Source organism: Rhinatrema bivittatum, chromosome 14 (assembly GCF_901001135.1).
Source record: "Rhinatrema bivittatum chromosome 14, aRhiBiv1.1, whole genome shotgun sequence".
In the NCBI taxonomy this organism is placed as follows: Eukaryota; Metazoa; Chordata; class Amphibia; order Gymnophiona; family Rhinatrematidae; genus Rhinatrema; species Rhinatrema bivittatum.
Window position 1 is genome coordinate 13,263,571 of NC_042628.1, and position 13,455 is coordinate 13,277,025.

Consider the following 13,455-nt stretch of genomic DNA (forward strand, 5'->3'; position numbering starts at 1 on the left):
CGCGTTCCAGCCGGTGCCTCGGCAACAAGGCCTCCTACGCTGCAGTACGTGGCGCTATTTGCTGTGGCCCTGCCTTGCCTTACCATGTCCTGCCTCGCCTTGTCCGTCCTCCCTGCCTGCGTCTTGGTCCGACCATCTCCTGCTTACCTCTGCTATAGACCTTGACCAGTCTCCTGCCTGCTACTGACCTCTGCTGTGGACCTTGACCACTCTCCTGTCTGCTACTGACCTGCGCTATACGTGTGCATATGCCGGTGGCCGGAGAAAAAAAAACCCAGATGCTCATAGATCGAGCGTCCGTTTTCCCAACCCGCACTGATGGCCACCTGTCCTGTGTGCCCGATGTCAAGAAGGTGCTAGGGCATCCCTGGCGCCTCCTTTTTGGCGTGACCCCTCTCACCCGGGAGAGGTGGCTGAGCGCCCATTTTCTCCGCACAAATATTACATCGGCCCCATCGTAACATAGTAAATGACGGCAGAAAAAGATGGCAGGGATCCATCTAATCTGTCCATTTTTTTGTCGGGGTTGTGAGGGAACTGGACGAAAAAAGATAAGTTGTAGCGGCTCTCTTTATGATAATTGAAATAAGGCGCGTTGTTTGAGAAGGGACCGGATGAAAGGATCTTCATGGGTTGGGACTGTTTTTAAGAAATCCAAAAAGACAAAAAATATATATATATATAAAAGTGAAAGCATACAAATGAATGAATAAATAAAATAAAAGTGGACCAGAAGGCTACACAACTTGTTCGTTTTTCCAGGTTGTTCTCATGAAGGTCCTACATCCAGAGCTAATTCAATACAATACAAAGGACTTCATACTACACTGAGGAAGGTTGTGGTGTGGTCCTGGTTCTCCGAAAGCAGCCAGGAGCCACGACCCGCTGCCGGGCAAAAGAGAAACGCGACAGCCGCCAGGGTAAGTAAGGAGCGATTGGAGCAGATGTCTCTGCCAGCCCTCCGCTTACAGCGCGCCCTCGATAACGCGCGCAATTTCCTCAAAGTTACGGCAGCAGCCGGGAAGGTCGTGAACCCGTGCACGTGGTGCAAGTGCTGGGAAACCCTGTGATCGGGGCTGAACAGGAAGCGCGAACGCCGCGGAAAAAAAGCGGAGCCGAGAAGCTGCTGGGGAAAGGAGCCCGGCGGCGCCTGCTGACGGTCCGAGCCCCGAGGCGCTCCCCAGGCAAGTCGGTCCCCGCTTTTCCATTTTCAAGCCGTGCGCCCCCTGGGGGCTGGGAGCCGGGAGGGAGCGATCGAGGCTGCTGCTGCCCCTGCCTTGCTTTCATGCAGCGCTCGCGATCCCGCAACCCGTGCCTGGGACAGGATCTTGGGACACAACCACAGGGGCTGCAGGCTATTTATTTACTCGGGGAGGGGTAAGACGGAGTCCCACGGGGGGGGGAGCGCAGGAGATTTACCTCCCGCTTCTCTCCTCCTTTGCGCCCTTTCCGTGAATCTGGAGCTCCGGGAGAGAAAGGTGCGCGCTTCTCTCCGCCTCTGGGAAGGGAGCGAGCGGCGGGGGAGGCTGCCGTGCGCCACGAGACTTCGTGCAGGAAAGATTGCAAACTGGCTAAAAGACAGGAAACAGAGAGGAGGATTAAATGGACAGTTTTCTCAGTGGAAGGGAGTGGACAGTGGAGTGCCTCAGGGTTCTGTGTTGGGACCCTTACTGTTCAATATATTTATAAATGATCTGGAAAGAAATACGACGAGTGAGGTAATCAAATTTGCAGATGATACAAAACTGTTCAGAGTAGTTAAATCACAAGCAGATTGTGATAAATTGCAGGAAGACCTTGTGAGGCTGGAAAATTAGGCATCCAAATGGCAGATGAAATTTAATGTGGATAAGTGCAAGGTGATGCATATAGGGAAAAATAACCCTTGCTATAATTACACGATGTTGGGTTCCACATTAGGTGCTACAACCCAAGAAAGAGATCTAGGTGTCATAGTGGATAACACATTGAAATCGTCGGTTCAGTGTGCTGCGGCAGTCAAAAAAGCAAACAGAATGTTGGGAATTATTAGAAAGGGAATGGTGACTAAAACGGAAAATGTCATAATGTCTCTGTATCGCTCCATGGTGAGACCGCACCTTGAATACTGTGTACAATTCTGCTCGCCGCTTCTCATAAAAAAGATATAATTGCAATGGAGAAGGTACAGAGCAGGGCTACCAAAATGATATGGGGAATGGAACAGCTCCCCTATGAGGAAAGACTAAAGAGGTTAGGACTTTTCAGCTTGGAGAAGAGACGACTGAGGGGGGATACGATAGAGATGTTTAAAATCATGAGAGGTCTAGAACGGGTAGATGTGAATCGGTTATTTACCCTTTCGGATAATAGAAGGACTAGGGGGCACTCCATGAAGTTAGCATGGGGCACATTTAAAACTAATCGGAAAAAGTTCTTTTTTACTCAACGCACAATTAAACTCTGGAATTTGTTGCCAGAGGATGTGGTGAGTGCAGTTAGTGTAGCTGTGTTTAAAAAAGGATTGGATAAGTTCTTGGAGGAGAAGTCCATTACCTGCTATTAATCAAGTTGACTTAGTGAATAGCCACTGCTATTAATTGCATCAGTAGCATGGGATCTTCTTAGTGTTTGGGTAATTGCCAGGTTCTTGTGGCCTGGTTTGGCCTCTGTTGGAAACAGGATGCTGGGCTTGATGGACCCTTGGTCTGACCCAGCATGGCAATTTATTATGTTCTTATGATAGAGGTGGCGCAGGGCACTCACCCTGCAGGCGACGGACGGGCGCTGCCGGGCATCCTTAAGAGGCTCCCGGGAGGAGGTCCCGTCCCGCTCTGCGCGCCGCCAGATTTCGGCTCCTTCGCGGCAGGGGGCTTGCGCTCGGGGCCGGTGCCAGAGTGTCTGACGCCCTGGGCGAACCTTTGGGCATCCACTCCCCACCCCCCAACTTAGTCTCCAGCGCCTCTCGCCCTTCTTTAATGGTGCGGGTCTGGCACAGCGCCCCTCCTGCCTTCACGCTGGGGGGGGCTTTTGCTGCACCCAACATTTCGGCACTCTGAGGCCACCGCCTACTCTGCCTAATGGAAGCCCCGGCCCCGCTTGGCTTTGTTTTCGGAAGGATTACCTTTCTGTCTGGGGACTCTCATTTCAGGTTACGATGGTAAAAAGAAAGATGCAAAGGTGACATTTACTGAGGGGAGCAAGGTTGCAGGCTGAAATGTATCTCTTTGCTATATTTTTCTGTTTATTTTTTTACGGCATCCACCTTGTACTATTTTGTCGATTAAAGGTGGGATAAAATACATAAATAAATGTATAAATATTTCATCCAGAGTTTTCCTCTAAAGCTCCTTGCCTTCTCTTTGTTTTGGATTGGGGGGGTTTTAAGGGGGGCAGTGGGTCCCCAGTCACGTCCGCCCAACTCAGAAGTGCTCAGTGGGATTTTGGTTCAGATCTCGTTTCACATCTCATTCTCTCTACGCCTTCATGCACGTCCACTCTGTTGCAGATCTTAGTGGTTATCTGCAGAAAGACACATTTTGCCTTCTAATCCCTCTGCAATTTCACTCACAAAGATATTGAATAGAGTGGGTCCAGAAGCAATCCTTGAGGCCCTCCATTTATCACCCTTCTTTTTTCAGAATAGGTTGCTTTACTACTACTTGCTGACGCCTCTCAGTCAGCCAATTCTATTCCACCATCTTGGGTCCCAGGCTTATTTTATTCATGAGCCTCCTCTGCACAACCAAATCAAACACCTTGCAGAAACTCGAGTAAACCACCTCTAATGCTCTGCCTTGCCCCAATTCTCTAGTCACCCAATCAAATAAATCAATCTGATTCCACTGGTAGCCCATTTCCTTTAGCAGTCCCCAGTAATTTTCCCACCATCGAATTGAGGCTATCCGGCCTGTAATTTCCAGCCTCCTCCCTGCCACCACTTTTGTGAAGCAAGACCACGACCACTCCTCCAGTCCTGTGGCATTACTCCCATTCCAAGGAACAGGTCCTTCAGTGGACTCGCCAGAACTCCTTGAAGCTCTCTAAAAATCCAGGGGTGTATCTCATCCAGCCCCATGGTTTTGTCCACTTTCAGAGTTCATAGTTCCTCCCAAACTTCCTCTTCCATAAAGGGAATGTTGGAGTCACTTTTTGCTGAGGATGTTTACAGAGGTTATGGCATCTGGATTTAGAGTTCTCACCCAGACACACTAGTTTGAAGGCCACAGGCCAACCTCTGAGTGAACTCCTGTTTACCGTCTTGCACTGTAAAATGTTTACGAACAGGCAAGTGTATTTATTTAATTATTCCATTAAGTCTATGATGAGAAAGCAAGCAATTAACTTATACTAAAGCCTGAGAGAGAAAATGAAGGCCACACAGCTGTAACTGAAATCTGATAAGAACTCAGAGGGAGGGAGCGTCTCTTTTTCCACAAGCATTTGTAGTGTATAAGGAGAGACAGCGAGAAAGAGGGGGGAGAGAGAGAGCCCTGGACAACGACAAACCTTTTCTGTTGAAAAAAAATCAGCAGAACCAAGGGACACGATTTAAAACTCCAGGGAGGAAGACTCAGAACCAATGTCAGGAAGTATTTCTTCACGGAGAGGGTGGTGGATACCTGGAACGCCCTTCCGGAGGAAGTGGTGAAGACTAAAACTGTGAAGGATTTCAAAGGGGCGTGGGATAAAAACTGTGGATCCAAAAAGTCTTGAGGATGTGAATGAAGAGAAGAGGCATGGGGGTGGCTTGCGGGAATGATGGCTACTACCTGGTGATTAATACCCTTATTCAATAAACATACACACGGTTAATGCAACTCCAACATTGCTCTATGCTTCAACGGCAAGAGGAAATGTGGAAAATAGGATTTGCATTCACAAAAAAGAGGGGAGTAGCTTGCTTGTTACGGCGGTTACTACCCCAAACCGAATAATGCCTGAATCTTCACTTTCACTGCATATCCAGCATAGCTCACTGCTTCAATGGCAAGGAGGAATGAAGAAAAGTGGAATTATATTCAGACAACAACCAACAAGGACTGAATTACATAGTCTGGATAAGCAAATAAGCATGGGTGTAGCTTGCTTGTTACGGCAGTTACTACCCCGAATCAATTAAGCCTGATACTTCACTTGGAATACATATCCAGCGCAGCTCACTGCTTCAGTGGCAGGGGGGAATGAAGTAAAGTGGAATTATATTCAGACAACCAACAAGGACTGAATTGCACAGGCCGGGTAAACAAATAAGCATGGGAGTAGCTTGCTTATTGTGGCGGTTACTACCCCTAACCAATTAAGTTAGATACTTCACTTAGATGCAGCTCCAGCACTGCTCTCTACATCAATGGCAGGGGTGGAAGTGAAATAGAACCAAAAGGTTACTAAGAGCCAAGAGTAACAGATAAGTATGAGAAAAAAATAAGTGTGAAAGCTTGCTGGACAGACTGAATGGGCTGTTTGGTCTTCTTCTGCCGTCATTTCTATGTTTCTATGGTAAGGCTGATCCTTTGGCAATGTAGGCAAACAGAATGTTGGGAATTATTAGGAAGGGAAGGGTGAATAAAATGGAAAATGTCATAATGCCTCTATATCGCTCCATGGTGAGACCGCACATTGAATACTGTGTACAATTCTGGTCGCCGCATCTCAAAAAAGATATAATTGCGATGGAGAAGGTAAAGAGAAGGGCAACCAAAATGATAAAGGGGATGGAACAGCTCCCCTATGAGGAAAGGCTGGAGACGTTAGGGTGTTCAGCTTGGAGAAGAGACGGCTGAGGGGGGATATGATAGAGGTCTTTATAATCATGAGAGGTCTAGAATGGGTAAATGTGAATTGGTTATTTAGTCTTTCAGATAATAGAAAGACTAGGGGGCACTCCATGAAGTTAGCATGTGGCACATTTAAACTGAATTGGAGAAAGTTCTTTTTCACTCAACGCACAATTAAACTCTGGAATTTGTTGCCAGAGGATGTGGTTAGTGCAGTTAGTATAGCTGTATTTAAAAAAGGATTGGATAAGTTCTTGGAGGAGAAGTCCATTACCTGTTATTAAGTTGACTTAGAAAATAGCCACTGCTATCACTAGCAACGGTAACATGGAATAGATTTAGTTTTTGGGTACTTGCCAGGTTCTTATGGCCTGGATTGGCCACTGTTGGAAACAGGATGCTGGGCTTGTTGGACCCTCGGTCTGACCCAGTATGGAAAATTGTTATGCTCTAATGTTCTTAATACCATCTCTGGCCTTCTTCCTTTCTCTGATGTACGTGAAATATATTTTGTCATCACTCCTTACCTGTTTGGCCATTGTTCCTTCCACTCGAGTCTGATTTCTCTCATAGAAACATAGAAACATAGAAATGACGGCAGAAGAAGACCAAACGGCCCATCCAGTCTGCCCAGCAAGCTTCACACATTTTTTCTCTCATACTTATCTGTTTCTTTTAGCTCTTGGTTCTATTTCCCTTCCTCCCCCACCATTAATATAGAGAGCAGTGATGGAGCTGCATCCAAGTGAAATATCAAGCTTGATTAGTTAGGGGGTAGTAGGGGTAGTAACCGCCGCAATAAGCAAGCTACACCCATGCTTATTTGTTTTAACCCAGACTATGTTATACAGCCCTTATTGGTTGTTTTTCTTCTCCCCTGCCGTTGAAGCAGAGAGCTATGCTGGATATGCATCTAAAGTGAAGTATCAGGCACATTTGGTTTGGGGTAGTAACCGCCGTAACAAGCCAGCTACTCCCCGCTTTGTGAGTGTGAATCCTTTTTTCTTCTCCCCTGCCGTTGAAGCTATGCTGGGTATGCGTGAAGTATCAGTTTTTCTTTTCCCCTGCCGTTGGAGCAGAGAGCTATGCTGGATGTGCATCGAAAGTGAAGTATCAGGCACATTTGGTTTGGGGTAGTAACCGCCGTAACAAGCCAGCTACTCCCAGCTTTGTGAGTGCAAATCCTTTTTTCCACATTTCCTCTTGCTGTTGAAGCTTAGAGTGATGTTGGAGTCACAGTAACCATGTGTATGTTTATTGAATAAGGGTATTGTGTCCAGGCAGTAGCCATCATTCTGGCGAGTCACCCACTCTTCATTGGCGGCCTCTTGACTTTATGGATCCACAGTGTTTATCCCACGCACCTTTGAAGTCCTTCACAGTTCTGGTCTTCACCACTTCCTCCGGAAGGGCATTCCAGGCATCCACCACCCTCTCCGTGAAGAAATACTTCCTGACATTGGTTCTGAATCTTCCTCCCTGGAGCTTCAAATCGTGACCCCTGGTTCTGCTGATTTTTTTCTTATGGTAAAGGTTTGTCGTTGCCTTTGGATCATTAAAACCTTTCAAGTATCTGAAAGTCTGTATCATATCTCCTCTGCTTGCTTCCTCAGCTATTCTCCCCTGTGTTCCTCTTTTCGCGTTCCTTTTTACTTTTGAATGCCGATCTTTTGTTCCTTTATTTTCTTAGCCACCATCTTGGAGAACCAAATCGGTTTCCTTTTTCACTTATCTTTACGTTTTATTTATTTATTTTTTTTGCATAAAGGTTGTTGCCTTTGTTATAGCTCCTTTTAGCTTATCCCACTGGCTGTTCCACTTCACTCGTCTCCTCCTCGATCTGACTTTTATCACTGTACTACCTTGTCTTTAAATAAGTACAGGGTGTTTTTCAATTAACACTTTGCTAAAATTGATCTAAAAGAAGCTGCAGCCTGGAAATGAAGCATTCTGCAATCCCTGTTTATGCTGTACGTTATCTGAACCCGGTCCAAGGCTACTTGAAAGAAACACAGCAGGATAGCTTGCAGTTTTGTGCAAATGAAGGACTGGAGCTGGGGCTCGGGTGCAGTGCTGTGCAGAGGACCTGGCTCTGGTCCCCTAGCCCGCTGCTGTTGGGGACTCTCTGGAGGAAGCTGCTGAGGCTCAAAATGAAATAAAGCAGTGACCCGCTTGCGTGACATCTCGGAAGTTTATGTTCTTTTTTTTTTTCAGAAAATAATAACCTGTCTAAGGATGGTCAGAAAAACGTAGAAAAACTCCAGGGGAAGCATAAGTGAAGTCAGAAACTGTCTTCCGTGACCGGACCCCAAATAGCCTGTGCATTTTGCTTTCTTGCTGCATGACTGTTTGATCTTCAATACCCTCACCACCCAATCACTAAGGATATCCTGTGCTTTTCTCATCTCTACCATCTCCATTGGGGGGCTCTGTTCTATCCATTTACCACCGGCTGTATGAACTCTTCCCTCCAACACCTTTGTGTCTCGGACTGACAAACAGGCCAATACCTAATAGCGCCCTCAACATGCAAATGCATGTTGAGGGCGCTATTAGGTATTCCCGCACGATTCAGAAAACAAAATGTGCAGCCAAGCCACACATTTTGCTTTCAGAAATTAGCGCCTACCCAAAGGTAGGTGCTAATTTCTTCGGGCACCGGGAAAGTGCACAGAAAAGCAGTAAAAACTGCTTTTCTGTGCACCCTCCAACTAAATATCATGGCAATATTACGTCGGAGGTCCCGAAGGGTAAAAAAAAAACTTGAAGTCGGCCTGCGGCTTTCAGGTTGAAAACTGAACGCTCAATTTTGCCGGTGTCCGGTTTCCGAGCCCATGGCTGTCAGTGGGCTCGAGAACCGACGCTGGCAAAATTGAGCATCTGCTGTCAAACCCGCTGACAGCCGCCGCTCCGGCCCAAAAGGAGGCGCTAGGGATGCACTAGTGTCCCTAGCGCCTCCTTTTGCTTGTTTCTACCGCCGGGCCTCATTTAAATACAGAATCGCGCGCACAGGCGAGTGGCCTGTGCGTGCGCCGGGAGAGCGGGTGTTCGCCCGCTCTCCCGCGGACTTTACTGAATCGGCCAGTTTGCCAGCAAAAAAATGAAGGGTTTGTTGCAGAATGCAGAAGCTTGCCTGACATTTTCTATCTGTCCACAGGGTATATTGTGCAATATGCAGTTCTGTGAAAAGTATCTTCATGCTGTTTCTTGGAAAATCCATGACTCACAGAGAAGTAGGAAACAGACAAGTGAAAAAAATGTTATAGGACATGGCAGCAGATAACGAACATGCGACTCATCCAGTCTGCCTCTTCTGCTCAGCTTTATAATCCTTTACTGTCCCTCAGAGGTGCTCTGTGCTTATCCGGTGCTTTCTTAGCTTCTAGCGCTCTCCACCACCTTCACGCTGCCACCACCCTCTCAGTGCAGAAATATTTCCTCTTGATTCTACCCCCTTTCACCTTCACGCCAGGACTTCTCATTCTAGAGCCTCCGTGTTCGTTCAGCTGAAAAGCATTATCCTGTCTAGCTGCCTGTTAGCAAAAGCCCGGGATGATTCTGAATCGCAGGGTTAGGTAAGGTCAGGGTAGACTGGACACAAGCCATGGGATGGCCAGACCACTTTCAGACTGCCCTGTCTTTTATTAAGTATCTCGCTAAGCGTGCTTAGGGGGTCACTTTTAAAAGGAGCGCGCAGGTCCATGTGCACGCGGTTCCCGGCACACGCACGCGGCCGCGCCGATTTTATAACATGCGCGCACCAGCGGACGCACGTTATAAAATCCGATGGCCGCACGCACATGCACACCGGATTTTAAAATCTGTGCGGGTGGCCCCTACTCTCGCGCCGGGGGGGGGGGGATTTTATAACCGCGCGGCGACGCAATCAGGCCTCCCCCAGGTCCCTCCCAGTCCGCTCCAATTAAAGAGCTGACTGGGAGGGAACTTCCCTATCCCCCTTCCTTATCCCCCTTCCTTCTCTGCCTCCCTTTTTCCCTCTCCTCCCTGACCCCTAAAACCTCTTTCCCTACCTTTATTTTTTGTTATTTCGGAACATCTCAATAGATGAATTAAGTTCCGCGCGCCGGCAGCTCCCCAGAACAGGGCCTAGTGGCCGCTGTCCCGGCCTCCGTCCCGCCCCTTTGATCGAGCCCAGCACTTCTGGTGCCTGCAGAGATGCACGCGTGGCCAGGACGTTTTTAAAATGCACTCTGTGCGCGCAAGGCCCGGCGTATCCCGCCGGGCTTTTAAAATTTGGGCATTTAAAGAAAAACAAGACTAGAAATTCCCAGCCGTAGAATTCGTGGACTAGAGTTAAAAATTTAAAAATCAAATCAGGATGAATCAAAGCTGTTCTGCCAAGCACGGAGCCATTGGGTCTCCTAAGATGCGTCTTTGTCACGGAAACGGTGTATTTGTTTTCTTATGAAAATTACATTGTGACAAGGTGACCTTGTTATAAGTCTTGTATGCCTGTCATTATCCTGTTTGTTTATTTAAAAAGTTATTCTGCTAGTCCAAAATGTATGTTCTTGGTGGAGCACAGGAAGCATATAAAACATAATTTTATGCAAAAATACCGTACAACAAGATGACATAAAAACAGACAACGGAACCAATAAAATAACACTAGATAGATTCTAGCGGAGAGTAGTAATACTCGTGCTGGGGCAGTATGTAAATTGTCTCTTTTTGATAGGTAATGTTAAGTACAAATAATTATTTTGGCTCCCTGATAACACAGAGAGGTTCCCAGACCTGTTGCATACCATCGAGGCAGTGCATGCAAATGTGTCTCATACATATTCATTGTGATATTCTGAAAACCTGACTGACTGGGGGGTTGCACAGGGCTAACCAAAAGTCAAGGATTAGATTTGTGGTGACATGCAAGTCATTTCTGTTGGTGGGGACATTTGGCTATCAGTTATGTATCTTTCTTATGCAGTCATGCTAAGTTGTATTACAATGTTGTGGTACTTCATACCTAACTGCTGGGTGAGAATTGAACTCTTTTTTTTGCCACCCACTGAAATATATACATTTCCCATCGTTTGGTCTCCTCCCTCTAACAGGTTGCAAAGCTTGAACTTAGGGTGTCTATCCCTCATCCACAGCACGAAGGACTTCACATATCTCTTTGTGTCCTCCCATCCCCCGTGAAGTCTGTGCACTTGTATGGTGTCCAGGTTAAGCAAACTGAGATCCCATTTGCATTAGTTCTCAAAGAACTGTCCATGATTAACTTTATCTGCCCCGCCCCCATTAATGGGCGTTTACTGCAGTAGCAGCCTGGACCCTAAGAGCACGGTGCGCCCAATGAAATGCTGGCCTTGTGTCTTCATGGGATCAATCGTCAAAGCGGTTTTATGTGCGCGAATGGCTGTACTAAAATAGCCCGGGGTTTGAGTTCATATCACAGTATGCGTGTAACCTGAGCAGAGGCGTTCTATGGGGCGGAGATGGTACTTACTTTTAAATAGGAGGTGTAACTTTATATGACTGAATGTGTGCGCATACTCTGTCAATCACCCAACTATTTCAAAGTGAACTTAATGTGGCAATGCACAGTGAAAATGCAGGCTGTTTGAAAATCGCCCTCTGTGGGTCTCGTCGTTGCTTTTTTGGTCGATGTGCGTACACTTCGCACTACTGTGGGGCTCTGTATCAGAATGTTTCTTCTGTCCTTTTGATGAAGGCCTGCTTCTAATTACTTAGGGTTTAATTATAAAATTGAACAAGACTGTTAAGGTGTTAAACATAGAAATGACGGCAGAAGAAGACCAAACGGCCCATCCAGTCTGCCCAGCAAGCTTTTGCACTTTTTTTTTTCTCTCTCTCATACTTATCTGTTACTCTTGGCTCTTAATAACCTTTTTTATTCTATTTCCCTTCCACCCCCGCCATTAATGTAGAGAGCAGTGTTGGAATTGCATCTAAGTGAAATAGCTTAATTAGTTAGGGGTATTAACCACCGCAATAAGCAAGCTACACCCATGCTTATCTGTTTATCCAGACTATGTAATTCAGTCCTTGTTGGTTGTTGCCTGAATATAGATCCACGTTTCTTCATTCCCCTCTGCCGTTGAAGCAGAGAGCTATGCTGGATATGCGTGAAGTGTCAGACTTTCTCCCCTGCCGTGTTCATGAGAATGCTGGTAACATAACTGAGGAATGTAAAAGCTTAGAAATATAACATGTAATAGTTTTTAGGGTAATAGCTTGCAAACGTCCCGCCAAATACCAAAGCTTAAGATGATTGGGGACATTGGGGAGAAATGGGATCGGGTAGCGTGAGGGAGAATGCGGTAGAATAGGATGAGGTAAGATGGAATAACATGATGGATACCGTTGGTGGAGTGGAGAGGAGTGAAACATGGCGATGTGGCTAAGATGAAGTAAATGTTGTGGGTGAGGTCAGCTAGAGTGTTATGGGTGGGAATGTTCATGGATAGCCACAGTGAATATGCATGAGATAGATTTGCTCATTATGGATATTCTGAAAAGCAAACAGGTTAGGCTGGTTGTAAATCGGGGGCAGGTTTCAGAATCACTATGCTTACAGTGAGGCAGTGAGGGAGGGAGTGCGGAGGAGCACGGTGCTGGGAGTAGTATGACTTGTAGACGCAGACTGATTTGAAGAAATGGACTGCGTTCCTTCCAGTCACTTTAACATATTTAATATAGTTCAATTATTGGTTGGGTTGTATGAAGTTATATTCGCTGATAAGTTTGCTCGGTCGTCAGATCATTAAGGTCGTTTTCTCTTTGTCCTCAGGTAGTTGATATCTTCTCATGCAGAACTCCAAAGTGACTTGTGGAACGCCTAATGGGCAGATGCCAGCCTGCCAGCATGAGCCTCTTTTGGCTGCTGCTTATTTCACTTGGACTCCAGCAAGGTAAGATCTGGTGACATCCACACATTTCTTTTTGCCATAAGGTTCAAGGCAAAAGATACATTGCATTTCTTTGCGGGTATTTCTCAAAAGCATTTCTGCAGGTAAGACCCCATTTTAAGCGTAGAATAGGCTTGATGTGAAATTGAAGGGAAATGTATTCACGTATGTCACGTTGGCGCCTAACTGTGGGGGCACTCCCGTGGGCGGAGCAGAGATGCGTGGCTCATAGTTTATGAAGTGCCAGCATTAATCTCCGTGCGTCCACTTACGTGCAGAAATGCTGCACCGCAGAGAGATTACCACTGGTAACTTATGCGCGTATTTGTCGCAAAGGTTGCCAGCAATGTTACAAAATTACCCTTCCCTTTATCGGTGGTTTTCCCGAAAACTGGAAACCTTATTAATCTGTCCGCATAATGCCAGAGTGTGGGGTGCATGTTTTATATGACACTGGGTGTCACAATGCGTCTGGAACACTGAAGGGCCCTGTAATGTTTGGCTGGGCCCAGAGACGGGCAACCAACTGGATCGCTGATCAGGTCAGGTCTAAAATCATTTCAGAAATAGAAAAAGGGCTTGCGATGACATTTAGGATGTGTTTTAATCTACATATCTGCCTCAAGGATTCAGCCATTATTTGTCTTCTTTTTTTTCTGAAGGAAACAGGATACTGGGATCTTACAGAAACCCCTAAAGCTATTTATTTGTTTGTGTACACGTTTTTTTTTTTTCTTCATCCCTGCATTTTGCAGCAGAAAGTCTGAAAGGAAGTTGTACCCCTGGCCCTCCCCCGCCCCCAT

The 13,455-nt window shown here is 46.5% G+C and overlaps 1 protein-coding gene across 1 annotated transcript in view; it reads left to right on the plus strand.

The window, feature by feature from the left end:
- The first annotated feature begins 1,037 nt into the window (after window positions 1-1,037).
- LOC115076257 (interleukin-4 receptor subunit alpha-like) overlaps window positions 1,038-13,455 on the plus strand; it is a 35,382-nt gene continuing 22,964 nt past the window's right edge. The window contains exons 1-2 of the mRNA XM_029577498.1: window positions 1,038-1,184; window positions 12,535-12,655. Coding sequence (XP_029433358.1) covers window positions 12,586-12,655 — 70 coding nt within the window. The 5' untranslated portion in view covers window positions 1,038-1,184; window positions 12,535-12,585. The remainder of the gene's footprint in view (window positions 1,185-12,534; window positions 12,656-13,455) is intronic.